The following is a 13589-nucleotide window of genomic DNA, read 5'->3' on the forward strand; positions in this document are numbered from 1 at the left end:
GTGGTTTCTGTACTTATAAAATTTATATTGGGATCCTTGTAATTCTAAAAATAAAACAAATAACCTCATTTGCCCAAACGTCGTCAGCTGCATTAATGAAAAACACAACACGTGACATCATATGTTGGATCGACACGAAAGTGATGGACAAAAAAATAATTTCAATATTTCTTTCGTTTTCAACGATTTTATTGACACAAAGGTAATTTCAACATATAGTTAAAAACGAAAGAGATATTAAAATTATTTTTTTGTCTATTATTTTTATGTCGATCCAGCACATGATGTCACATGTTGTGTTTTCCATCAATGCAGCTGATGACGTTAGAACAAATGAAGTTATTTATTTCACTTTCAGAACTATAGGGATCCCAAAATAAATTTTTTAAGTACAAGGACTGCGACCCTAATAGGGTCCAAGTATAGGAGGTAATATATAATTAACTCATGTTTTTTTATGAAAGGGCTATTCAACCATATTCTGTGAATACGTGGCATGGTGCACTGGTCTATGGCTTTCTTCATCTATGTTTCCAATTTTTCACAGCAAATTTTCTTTGTGACTAACTTTTCCTAGTGGTTCTTTTTATATTATTATAATCAAGTGCATCCACATTGCTGAACCATGGATCTTTTAAGAAAGTTTAATCGATGAGAACAGTCTCCCTTTGAATAGATTAACTTTTACTTTGTGTTACATCGATTCTGTTCCCTCCTTTTACATTGCACACATCTAGTGATGGACTAAACTATAGTTCATCCATTGGTGAATGCCGATTAGTGTGTCCATATCTTTGAATGGGCTGCTAAGCAAATCAAATTTTCAAGTACTTTTTCTAGGGCACTGTTTATTTAGTCATTGAGAAACATCCTTGAAGAATTGGCTTTGGGCTTCAATGTGCTGATTTTGAAGTTCAAATATTGTTGGTGTTGATGAAAGGGTAATAAAGGGGAACACTAGTTTTGTTTCTTTGCTGCTTTAATATTTTTGTTTGTTAGCAATTCACAATCCTCTGTAAGCCTCATGTTATTACCACGGAGTACTATAATAGTTGTCGTATTTATTCATTATTTGTCTAATTCTTCCCGACAACTTTAACTGTGCCATTTGTTACACATCTAACTTAATTAAGTTACTATCTTTATTTCTTGATCAGTTCTTTATCATCGTGGCATGTTATATAAGCTAGACATTCTTGATGTCCAATGTTCAGAGAATTGCCTTTTTCAATATATACTCTTAAATTTGTAATTTATTATACCTGTACCAATTTTTTCATGGCAAAGGCTGTGTATACAATTGTATAGTCTTCCATTTTCTTGATGATAACAAAATCATGCACTTCATCACATAGTTATGCTTAAACAGTATGGAGTTTGTTTTATGAATGAGAGGATTTTATAAAAGCTCTATAATTTTTTTCTGCTTCTGGTAAAGTAGAAAAGAACTCTCTTAAGCTAAACTTAAAGAAAGCTGATCTGAAACAAATATTCTCTGTGCTACCATCATGAGAAAGAGGACTACTGTCAGGGTATTTATTATATAGATAAGCTAGAATATTTTCTTCTTTATTATTCTCACCCAATGGAGAATATCAATATCTTCAAACACTGAAGGAGTTTATATTATATGTTCTTGTTGGCTTCTATTGATATCAGATTTTTGTCTCTAGGCATTCTTCTTCAGATCTGTATCATAATATTTGTATTAGGTTTTTAAAAGTGATCACTCATACTATTTGCATTCTTGTGTAGCACTATTTTAATAAACAATTGTTTTGTTATGCAATCATTGTGATATTTGTCATGGAATATTATTATGCCCCTATATCTTCCACAAACAACTCTGTCTTTTCTGCACAACTGTCACTAGATCTATTATATACGTTAGATCACAGATGTGGCCCTGTCTGACCGCAATTGTGGATTCTGAGAGTCAGATTTACATGGGAAGCCACGTCATTATGACAAAGATATTGTGCCCCTATCTATACCTTCCACTATATCTTCCACGAACGACTCTGTATTTTCTGCACAACCACCACTAGATCTATTGTATACGTACGTGAGCTCACAGATGTGGCCCTGTTTGACCGCATCTGTGGATTCCAAAAGTCAGATTTAGATGGGAAGCCACGTCATTATGACAAAGATATTATGCTCCTATCTATACCTTCCACTATATCTTCGACGAACAACTCTGTATTTTCTGCACAACCACCACTAGATCTTATTATATACGTACGTGAGCTCACAGATGTGGCCCTATCTGACCGCATCTGTGGATTCCGAAAGTCAAATTTGCGAGAATCTTTTGGGGATACAAACTTGGATGAAGATCGTGAGAGGATCTTTTAGTGATTCGAACTACTTCGTTGTTTTCTTCCAAGTCATCTTGAAGGCCAAAGCTTAACTTCTTGTCCCACTTCATAAATGGATTTGACTTAAAATGATCTTTGTACAGGTCGATAATTGTAACTTTGGATTTGAATATTCTGTAGACGAATCATGTACCTTATCATATGATGATCCGTCGAGTAATACTTACACCAGGCAACCGTCAGTGCGAGATCTGGAAAGAGAACGTGCACAGTTTTACCACTAAAATCATAAAATAATAACATCGTGAATGATGGCATTCAATAGTCAAAATCTAGGGCTTGTCACTTGTTTTTAGAACGTCAACAAAGTCTAGTTTGATATATGAGCAAAATAAAACCGGGATGGCACAAAAAATACTTACATATGTGCACAAACAATGAGAGAGAGAGAGAGAGAGAGAGAGGAAACTGCTCAATTTATACGAAGAAAGGAAGCTCTCAACATTAAACATTTCAGCTCGAAGCTTTTGGTATGACACATGAATGTCAAAAAAAATAAAAAGAAGGAAACCATTACAGCAGCTTTTTGTACAGTTCTGACCTGTTTTTCCTCTGGTCGACGACACCATCTAATTGCGCTTCTCTAATTCTGTGCTTCCTGAGCTGTTTGAGAATTATGTAAACTCTAACTTCTTTGCATGGTATGGTTCAGAGAAGAGCTGAAGAGACTGCCTAACCAAAACTATATGGCAGAACAGCATAGCCATATGTTTGCTGAGTCAACTCCCGAATTCTTTATACCGGGAGTCGAGGTGTAAGTCCATCTTCAAATGCAGTACTCCAAACTCTTGAAAAAAATCAAATAAAACCTGTACAAATTCAGCTATCCCCTTGCCCTATTACCAAAAATGCCGCGGCTCCTGCTAAAGCAAAGAATTAGAAAGATAAGTTTATGACCAAGTATGTTCTATTCTGACAACGTAGCTGAACGATACTGTTCTTGAAGATTAATTAGGACATAAAAGAGAGACTACACACCATCACTTCATCCAACATTTCAAAGTATGAACAACTTATATCCATTTATAGCTCAAAACACACACACACACATACAGAAAATCAGTGGTGCATAAAAGCAAGTGCAATAAATCTAAAAACACAAGTGAAACACGCAATGTCACATATAATGAGCACAAGGAAAAATATATGCACAGTGACATGTTCTAGTTGCTAGCATTTATCATTCAGGTTTTAATCTTATTTAATGGGCACGTAAGTGGTATGAGGACGATAGATGGTTACCAAAGGGATCGATGCATTACTTCAATGTGATGACAAATATGCTTCTCCAGGCTCTTAAGTTTCTCCACTGATTACATATTTCCTCTGCAACAACAAAAATAACAGGATAAATCATCTAATTTCAAAATTCAAAATCAAGCGGATATTCCAAACCAAGGTACATCATGGAAATAAAATAAAGTGAATATCATTATCCAATAATATCATACCATTGCTATTTCTGTACACCATTGATCAAGTTTTCTTTCGAGTCCTTGCCAAAATTTTGTAAAAACTAGTAAATAAACTTCAATGCATATTTATGAAAATAAAACACAACTGAAGGGAAAAAATTTATTAGCTTAAATAGATTAAGACAAGAAGACCTTAGTATCTAGATGACTTGGCCTCGGGAACTCTGGCAGAGCAGTAGGTTTTTGTGCTTCCGAAGTCAAGGAGAGCTACAGGATAAGAGTAAACAGTCAAGAGAGAGGCAGACGACACAAAGTTATCAGTTGGCTATAACAAAATATTTCAAGCTACGTCTACAGCCTCAAATTCATCAAGATACTTTGAAAAAAGCATATAATTATGACAGCATAAACTTGTTTTCAGTTGCATGAATCTACCTTGTTAAAATGTTCAGTTAGTGGAGTCTGCTGAAGCTTTTCTGTTGTTGAAAAGTTGAATTCCTACATAAAGAAGTATAACAAATTCAAATTCAAAACATGAAATAAAATTATCCTCTTAAGGATTTAAAAACAATATACTCAAACCTTGGGTACTGTTATTTCCCACTTGGTGGTTTGAAAAACCTCATCTCCATTTCTTTCAAAAATCTGCTAAAAGACATGAAAATTAAAGATGCTTGTTGAAGAATGTAATGGGTTTTCAAGATTATGTAAGCACGAAGGTTGCATGAGAGTTGGATCTCCAAAGATTCTTATTACCTTGTGGATAGAAAACAATTGATGGGCAAAAGCATAGAGGTCAGATTAAGCTTCTAACCCTTTATTGTATAGTTGGAAAATTCAAAGAGCATTTACTAAGTACCTTTTGATTTAATGTTTGAGCTCTGAGTTCTGCTGGCATGTCTTTACTTTCAGCAGTCCGCTTATCCCCACTAGCATCCACAAAATAAACAATAAGGATTATTGAAATATAAAGCCGTGGATCAAATAATCTGAACGCTAAAAAAATGAAGGTTCGAGCCTATCGCAACACTCCATAAATGGATCAAATAATTTGTTCTAGCCAGCCAATGCAAAGAACTACATGCATCATATCCTATGTTATCTAAATGTCAAACCTGAAAGTATAACATGAAAATACATGACTGTGAAGCTCTAGTTTCACCGAGAATCAAAATTTGTATGCATGTCTATGGCATATCTGCATCAGACCTTGGCCACTCAGATGACAATTTCCCATTAAAACCTAATACTTACTCAATAAAGTCGTGTTAGATATCTCAATTTAAGTTTTTGACTTTGTAGTATGGTTATTCAAACCTAAAGACCAAGCTGAGAATAACATAAATGTAAGCATCATGATTTCAAATACCACGTTTCTCAGAAAATAAAAGGAAAATAATAATTAACAAAATGAGAATTTCGAAGCTTGCCCATGAGAACCATACAAAATTCTGCAAAGTCAACTCTTTCAGCTATTCAATTAAAAATTTGCTGTAATTTTTAAAAGACCTAATTTACCAAACCAAAGAACGAGTTCATTATGATGCTGTAATTAACTTCTGACTGCAACTCTAAAGATAGTGTGATTCAATATGAGACAATCTTGATTATATGACTTTCTCATACTTCATTGATGCCTTCTCAAGGTATGTTTTGCATCGCTACCACATAAATTAAACATATTTCTTCATCGCTAATCCCTTCAAGACAAACATTATATAGATTTCAACTAATAGACATGCATTATGTTCATAAATTCAATTGATATGGACAATCACAATCTAAGTTGATTGTGACAACCCATTTAAAGGTGCAATAGCGCTAGTACATGACAACCCATTTAAAGCATGACAAATTAGATAGTAGCACAAGCTTTTGAAAGTTGATCTGAATTCGATGTCTTTTCTTCATGCTTTTTTGTATTATGATCACAATGACAGGCTTTCAACTGCTTCTGCTTCCAGTTCATTTTCACTCATACAATTGTGGCAGTAAATGCCTTTGGCATATATATGTTTGATTCTCTGATAATACATCCATAAATGAACATCATCAACCTAATAATCAGCATGCAGACCCTCATGACTGGAAAATTATATAAGAATAGCCAACTCATGATGTTTGCATCAAAGTAACACTTTAGAATTGGCTAGTCCATAAATCGACCTACATCCAAAACAGCTGAGTTCCTAGCGTTTACCAGCCTAGGATGTCTTGGGGTCAGCCAAGAGAAGTTAATTCAGCTGATCCCTAGTAGAGCCCTGTCCATGAAGATTTTAACCTCTGAGTGATAAAATTGAGCAAATATATTTTTTATTTGATTGTATTTTTATCTCTTTTCCTGAATCTATGATATCTTAATTCGATTTCAAATTAGTTATTTTTATAAAATCCATAATAACATCCAATAGATCATGTTGAACTAAAGCACACTTTGAAACATTCAGCAAAGAACACCTACTTGACGAAAAAGATACTAATATACTGAAAACAGTAAATTTTAAATGCATATGAGAACATTATGTTCATGGAAATAGTTGATTAACATAGTGTATATATGCATGCATGTACGTTCTTCTACATACTGTCGTATATGTTGTTGACCAACTTGCCTTCAGTGTAGCTAAATTGCCAGAATGTCAAATTCATGATCATGGATTGTGGTGTGTGCCAATACATGCCAGCAATATCTGCCCAATATACTAATATGATATCACAAGCCAGATATTGGCTTGCATAAATGCGACAAGCGACATCAAGGTCTTTGGCTAATAATGTCACTGAACTAGCTAATCATTTACTCATTATGCTATCTATGCCTACACTAAACTATGGCATTATCTGCAACAATAAAAGACTTAAATATCAGAATTTATTGGAGGAATGGGAAAGAGAAGAACCTTTGGAAGTTAGTCTGAAATACTTACATATGCAGTTGCTGGTGACCAGAACTCTGATATCGTATCCGTACTGAACTTTTCCTAGCAGCAGGAATATGACTGCTTGAAATCTGCAGTATTTGCGCATATAGCACTCTTTGAGATTAGCATAATATCATATGTTCTTAAAATTGAGTAAAGTTTATCATCATATCCAAAGCTTTGATTGCAAAAAACTAATCAAACTTGTTTGACATTTTTGCAGCATATATATAGGGTATAGTTATCGTAAGAGAAGCAAAATCTGATTTATGGAACCTACCAATGATGATGAAGTTGTGCTGTGTAGTAGAGCCCTGTCATGAGTTCTAAAATTGAATTCCTAAAACCAATTGGAGAAAGAAAAAAACAATTAAATTTAGAAATTAAATTCTCAATTGCTAAATAGCCTGCAAAACTTATGAAAGATATAATCAGTTTGAAGAAATGAGAGTTTCAAGCACCTACTTTAAATTTGGGCAATCTAGGGGTGCTCTTTTGAGGAAGGGGCAGAGATGGAGCCTCAAGAATCTGCAAACAACTAATACAGAGTCCATGACTAACTGTTTCATGTACCTACTATTTAATGATCAAAGGATACTCACTTTTCTATTTAGAGGACGTGCTTTGAATGTGGAAGTAGTCTGTGCCATTCCTTCGACAAGACATTTAGCATCATCCAACCTGATTTAATGAGCAGTTTAGTAGATAGTTATGCATTAAATAGAATGAAATGCATTTAAAGTAAATCACCTTTGTTGTTGAACTCTTGAACTAAGTGCCCTTCTTGCAGTTTCTAACTCAGGTTCCCTTGGTATCGTAAGCTTCAGTCTATGAAGCTGGTTATTGGCATCAGCAAGTCCATTTTGCTGGATATCGTCATTGATAAGTAAATATCAAGTACATCTTAAGTAGGGAATTGTTAAATAATCAGGTATTTTATAGCTAGTTGTTCTTCAAAAACATATCATTGAATGCTAGAATTTTTTAGGCAAGGAGAATCATTATCCAAAAAGCATGTTTTTGCCACATTAAAAGAACCATAAGAATTTCAAAAAAAAAGATGCAAGTCAACTATTTAAAAAGGTCTTTAAGAAGGAACTAGAAATCATCATTTACTTAAAGACCATATCATGCTTTTTCAGCAAAAGAATTACCTTTCCTGGGACTTTGTGAAACAAGTCGATTTGCTGCTTGACACCATTTCCCTGCAATGAACATGAAGCTTACCACGTAACTCTGACATATTACATTTACAATCACATTTCATTAATTCAACAAAAGGAACTACACAGAGACATGCAACAAAGTGAAGAACAATTCCAAGCGGTTCAACAATACATGAGATTACACCTTAAGCTGAGGGAGCATCATATAGTGAGTTGCAGGGTAGGAAAAGTGATATGATGATGAAAGTTACTGGAAAATTTTTCAGAGTGATTAGACAGAAAATAAGAAAAACAAGCTCAGCTTAGACAAAGGAAAAAGTAATGTTGAAACAAATGAAATTATCCTATTTAAGGTAGTTGTAAAAGTACATTAGGTCCAAAAACTTTCCTACCCAAACATCTTTATATAAACTAATTCAAGAACCATCTCAAGTACAAATGACTAGATGTCAACCAACCACGACTCAGAAGAAGGATGCTCTTCCGAGTTTTTGGAAAAACTGACAAAAGTTATAGAGTGTAACTAATATTCTAAAATAATTAAGTTTTACTATCATTTTTCCTAAGAAACTTTTGAATATTAAAACAACTATGACTACCACTTCATAAGAGGGCGGCGTTTAAAGGCCCTAAACTTCCTGAAACTGGAAGCTTCCTATTTTTAAATTGAAGATGCTAATGACCAACCAACTAGACCAATCACCAAATGCACTAGATTGTCTGTCCAAAACAGTGGACAATTTTATCCTTCACTAGTTGCTATTTCCATTAAATTATTAAATTTGATTTATATTTAAATTCCCGGACTTTATAACACCACACACGTATAAAGTATTAGAATTACTTAAAGTACAAGATCATAAAGAGAAAGCATAGGACAAGGACATATAATTACTCATCCTATGAATAAAGAAACTAAACCATTCCAGCATTTGCCATAACCACCTGCTTCAAACATTAATAATATAGGACTTGAAGAGGTTTAGGTAAAAGATATTCTGAAGAATTGCTTTCATTGTCATTTTTCTTGAATATATTTAAGCATACATAAGAGAAATAGAGAAGTACAAAAATAACGTACGTTGAAGAAAAATATAGGAGATGGAGGGGAAAATATTAAACAAAAAATGAAATGAGCGGCAAAAGGAGGAAAGTCTCTGTGTCATATGGAATTTACAGATGGTGTGTCTCCAATATTAATTATAATTTTAGCCTGTTCTTTTCACTTTAAGCAATTAAAACAGTGCCTTCTAGTTTTCTTATCATTACAGGTGCCAGTAGGATATAAAACAATATAATGATCATTCCTTATGCTATCCATCCTACACAATGCACCTCAACAAAAGTCTGATGGATCCCAGCATGGTAGGCACCATTTACAATAAAGTAGTGAAAACAATGTTGCCAACAATGGATTATAAACTGAACCAGCACAAAAATAGTTCATTTGCATAACTCCTTTTGTTTTGACTGATATGATCACATGCACCAAGATGCACACATTCAGTTCATCTTAAATGTGGATGTCTTTTCTATCTGCTCTTGGACTAAAGAGGGTTGGATTTCTGGATATGTCAACAATTAGATTCAGAAGCACAAAAAAACAGCAGCTCTTTCGACTTTGTAATTGATAAGAGATTCCTGTCAGCACATTTTTCATCTGATGCGGAAGATGACCATAGGATTTCTTAAGGGTAAAGATTGTATTATTACATTCCTATTGACAGGTTAACATGCAAAGATAGTGGTATCATTTAGTCCACATCAATGGGTTTACCCTTTTAAACTGATCTAAGTTGTCATCTTTGTTTAAGTAAGCTCAATGCAACTATGAAATACTGGGGTTTTGCACCTTTGAAACTTAAAATTTGTTGTGCACTAGTGTGAATGCTATTTTAAAAAGGTTTAGATAGGAGATCTTCTGCCAGATTCAGTTGTCATAGGAAACGACTCTGATTCTTGCGACTGAAGTGAGAACAACTCAAAGGGCACTTGCAACAAGAAAACCAGTGAGATGCCCACTTTCTTACTGTAACATGTCTACCTAGATGCATCTAATACACCATAATATTCATTAAATTTCAGATAGAAAAATTAAGATTCCAATATTGATGTGCCAAGGATGCACAGTTTCTGAAGGACTATCCAGCTCCATTTGGGTGCAGGAAATAAAGGCCAACATAATCGACCCACTTTTCAGGCTTTCATTGTTAAGTCCAACAGAAACTATGTAAAAGTAGACTCCAAAAGTTAGTGCAAGTCTACCTCATTCTTAGTTCATGATATGACGTCATGTTACTAATTTTACCTAAAAGCATGTCAACGATGATTTTGTTGCTTATAAAAGAAAATTACAAAGCACCTTGCAGCAATGTCCTTTCTCCAATCTCTGCCTTTTGGTAGCTTGAAGAGTATAATTATTTGAATCTTCAGATCTTTTTTCTTTTTTAACTTGTAACTGTTTCTGCAACCTGAGAATGAAAGAAATAGAAGATAAAACTCAACTTTCACCAAAAAAAACAAAAAATCTTGAAAACATTACAGTCGAGAACAAGGGTTATTACAATACCTTCTGCCATAAAGAATCAGAACATAGCTAGTAATATTTGAGATTAAAAAATGATACTGAGAGTGAAAGAAAGCAAAAGAGTGAATGAAGGACCAATGGATTGGGCGGTCTAATACATACTACCCTGTACATACTGGTCGCTGTGGACTGAAACACGCCTAATTTCAAAGAGTCCGCATGCAAAATAGGCTTGTCATGGTTCTTTTTTATCTTTTTTTAGACCCAATAAACCCTCTCCCTGTGCCTCTCTCTTGCGCAACCCACCGCACGCTATCATGCAGCGCCTGCTGTCATGCTGCACACCTGATTCTAGTAGAATCAGTACTCTTCTTCTCCTCTCTGCCACCTCCTTCCCTCCTCTTCCTCCTCCTCTCATCTTTATACCACAGCATGTTCAGACATACTGTGTTGGAATGCCAAAACAAACCGGACATATACTGGTCCAGCCATGGGACTGACATGGGTCCGGTACCTGACACAGGTCTAGTACACAAAATGTAGAAACTGGATTGAATCTTGTACAAAGGCAAATCTTCTAACTAACGGTATATTAAAGTGAAATTAATGGTCACTCCGAACATGATAATGTTTCCAAACAAAAATTGTCATTTTTTTGCTCATGATGGATGAAGAAATGTTATGAAGTTGAAATGTAAACATCAATATAAAGGCATACCTGCTGACTGACGTCACTTCACGTGCTCGGTTTTGTTTGGCCAATTGACTTGCAGTAGGCTTCATCAAAGTTGATCTTTTTGAGAAAGGATTCTTAAAAGTAGATTTATGGTCAAGTTTTGATACACCTTGCAGCATAGAATTGTGGAATGTATGTCCTAAGCAACAAACACAACATTTTATTAAGCACATTGGGACCCAGTAAAATTTCAAAAGCAATGGAAGCATGAATCTGTTGTGTTAACTACTTAAATTGAAAAGTAGAAATGATCAAATGAACCCAAAAAACTGATATCTTCTATTCCTATGAGTTGGAAATACCCATGTAATTATCATAAGACCAAATGTTATGCTTCTTCACGATTTCAATCTCTTCACTTTTACTCGTGTTCTTTAACTAGTATTCAGGTGTGTACTTATCTACTTGTATCCATTTCCTATTGCACGATTAGAAAGAAAGTTTCCATCTATATTCCTCTACTATAATTCCTTTGAAAATCTCAAAGTCCTGTTTAAACTGGAAAGTAACTAAGTACTATAAATTATCAAAAAGTACTAGCATTAAAAGAAAGAAAAATTAGAGCAACTAATATATCACTAGCTGATAGCATTCACCGACAGAATACCTCTATCAATGTCATTAACCATAAATTCAGGCGCAGCAGAATCTGCATGAGAACCATCCGGATTTTTATAATCCAAATCTTCATGATCTGAATTGGTACTTGTAGCTGCTATGTGTATATCTTTTCCCAAAAATAACTTCACTATCAGAGCTGAGAAAGATGAAGAACAAATAAATCAAATATATAACTTTACAAGAGCCAATTAGAATAGAAAGGGAGTATAATATCATGGAAACAATTACAGGATGGATTTTGTATTGAAAAATAATTTGCAGTCTTTGACAAAGGCAAACTCTGCTATGAATATCAAGAATCCAAGAGAGCATAAGCAGTGTATAAAGCTCAGAACAAGCATCAACTGAATATTGCTCCAAACTCAGTAACAAATGGACAGTCTTCAAACTACTTTATCTTAATTAAGAGAGAACCACCGATCCTGCACTTTGTCCAAAAATTACTTTCGCTTGCTTTCTGCTATAAACAGAGCATCTTAGTTGAATGTTTCAGGAAAAATAAAGTGAACTCATGGTCCTCATTCTTTTGAAGGAAGCCCACATGTTATCCAGCCAGCGTGCTATCATTTTTTGATGGGTCACGTCGCACAATAACGCAATAAAAGCACCAAATGTTGCAAGCATATCTTCAACTCCTAAAGACAAAAACCCTCTAACAGTTTGATTTAGATTTGGAATAATTTGTTTGTATTAGTCTATTAGATAACTTTCCATTCAAGTACAAGACATAGCCATGTCATATTGAAAGAGAACAGTCAAAAGAATTAATCATTCGACTGCTTTTAATGAATTCTATTAGCTAGTAGACTTTATTTGCAAATCTACTGATCAAATAACCTCTGACTTGCATTAAAAAAAATTGTTCCAAGATGTTCTGTAAGCGCTTGTGCTTTTATGTTATCTCTAAAATTTTCTAAAGTTGAAAAAAAACCTGTGATCAGTAGGTAAACCCCCCAAATATAGGCAAAATCCAATACGACCAGCCAGCTATCTCGTTTGGAGTGCAGGAAACCATCTTCTTTTTACCTCTTTTTTTTCTGGTTTAAATGATGAATGAATAGACACGAGTAGATGAACAAAGAATAATAATGTTATTTAGCTGACTACTAACAGAAAGACAAAAGGCCGAAATGATAAGAACAAGAAATATGCCTTCTCAATGAAAAGAAGGCACCTTCGCATCTAAATGTTTGTCTCGACATATCCGAACGCAAACGTGCATTAATCCCAGCTGTTCAATACCTACATGTTCCATCCCTTAAACTTGTGAGAAGAGGTTATTCCCCGAAACTAAACCTTGACGACCTCAAACTCCCAGATTAAGCCAAGAAATAGGGCACAGAGAAATGAGGTTACACTACATCACATCATAGACGACTAGAGATGACAACAGAATCATTCGCAACAATCACCAGAACCGATGAAGCAACATAAGGATCGAACCGAAAACCGAAAACAATCGAAAAATGGATCAAACTATTAGGGTTTTGCGCATCGGCGAAACGGCACGTACGAGAGGGAGGGTAGCTCCCGGCGGTATCGAACCATAGCTCCGCAGCCCAAGCCTCCGCCGGCGTCTCCTCCCGTCCTAAGTCGAAGTACGTCGGCGCGTCGAACTCGTAATCGAGATCGACCTCGAAGCAGACGAATACCCCCTGAACGGCTTCCACCATCTCGTCGTCCATGGCTCCACGAAGGCTACAGAGGAAGAAAGGAACGAGAGGATACGGCGCGGCCGGGAGTTGACTCCGGCCACCGGGGAGATCCCGCTCTTAACGATGGCGAAACGCGGGGATACGGCGGAGGGGGGAACGTGGAGGAA

General features: G+C 35.2%; 1 protein-coding gene across 5 annotated transcripts; it reads right to left on the reverse strand.

Moving 5' to 3' along the window:
* Nucleotides 1-3045: 3045 nt before the first annotated feature.
* LOC135648578 (protein TPX2-like) lies at nt 3046-13589 on the reverse strand. Of its 5 annotated transcripts, none has more exons than XM_065166385.1 (17): nt 13281-13589; nt 11754-11903; nt 11129-11285; nt 10246-10354; nt 7872-7922; nt 7468-7583; nt 7320-7398; nt 7183-7245; nt 6998-7057; nt 6724-6806; nt 4656-4725; nt 4379-4441; nt 4232-4294; nt 3989-4063; nt 3833-3876; nt 3644-3707; nt 3046-3241 (listed from the first exon to the last, which is right to left on the reverse strand). In XM_065166385.1, exons 1-15 carry the CDS (start codon nt 13450-13452, stop codon nt 3838-3840), a joined length of 1350 nt encoding a protein of 449 aa, XP_065022457.1. In that variant the 5' UTR covers nt 13453-13589; the 3' UTR covers nt 3046-3241; nt 3644-3707; nt 3833-3837. The 5 variants fall into 5 exon arrangements, with proteins under 5 accessions (XP_065022457.1, XP_065022458.1, XP_065022456.1 ...); XM_065166386.1 differs by having other exon boundaries at nt 3103-3241; nt 3833-3866; XM_065166384.1 differs by having other exon boundaries at nt 3106-3244; nt 3624-3707.

This window comes from Musa acuminata, chromosome BXJ3-9 (assembly GCF_036884655.1).
Source record: "Musa acuminata AAA Group cultivar baxijiao chromosome BXJ3-9, Cavendish_Baxijiao_AAA, whole genome shotgun sequence".
NCBI classification, from domain to species: domain Eukaryota; kingdom Viridiplantae; phylum Streptophyta; class Magnoliopsida; order Zingiberales; family Musaceae; genus Musa; species Musa acuminata.

Excerpts from the sequence above, each read along its gene's own strand:
- LOC135648578 (XM_065166385.1), bottom strand. The coding sequence starts at position 13,452 with ATGGACGACGAGATGGTGGAAGCCGTTCAGGGGGTATTCGTCTGCTTC. Across the intron at positions 10,355-11,128 it reads GAAGTGACGTCAGTCAGCAG|GTTGCAGAAACAGTTACAAG; the intron begins GTATGCCTTTAT and ends TTTCATTCTCAG. Across the intron at positions 7,923-10,245 it reads AGAAAGGACATTGCTGCAAG|GGAAATGGTGTCAAGCAGCA; the intron begins GTGCTTTGTAAT and ends TGTTCATTGCAG.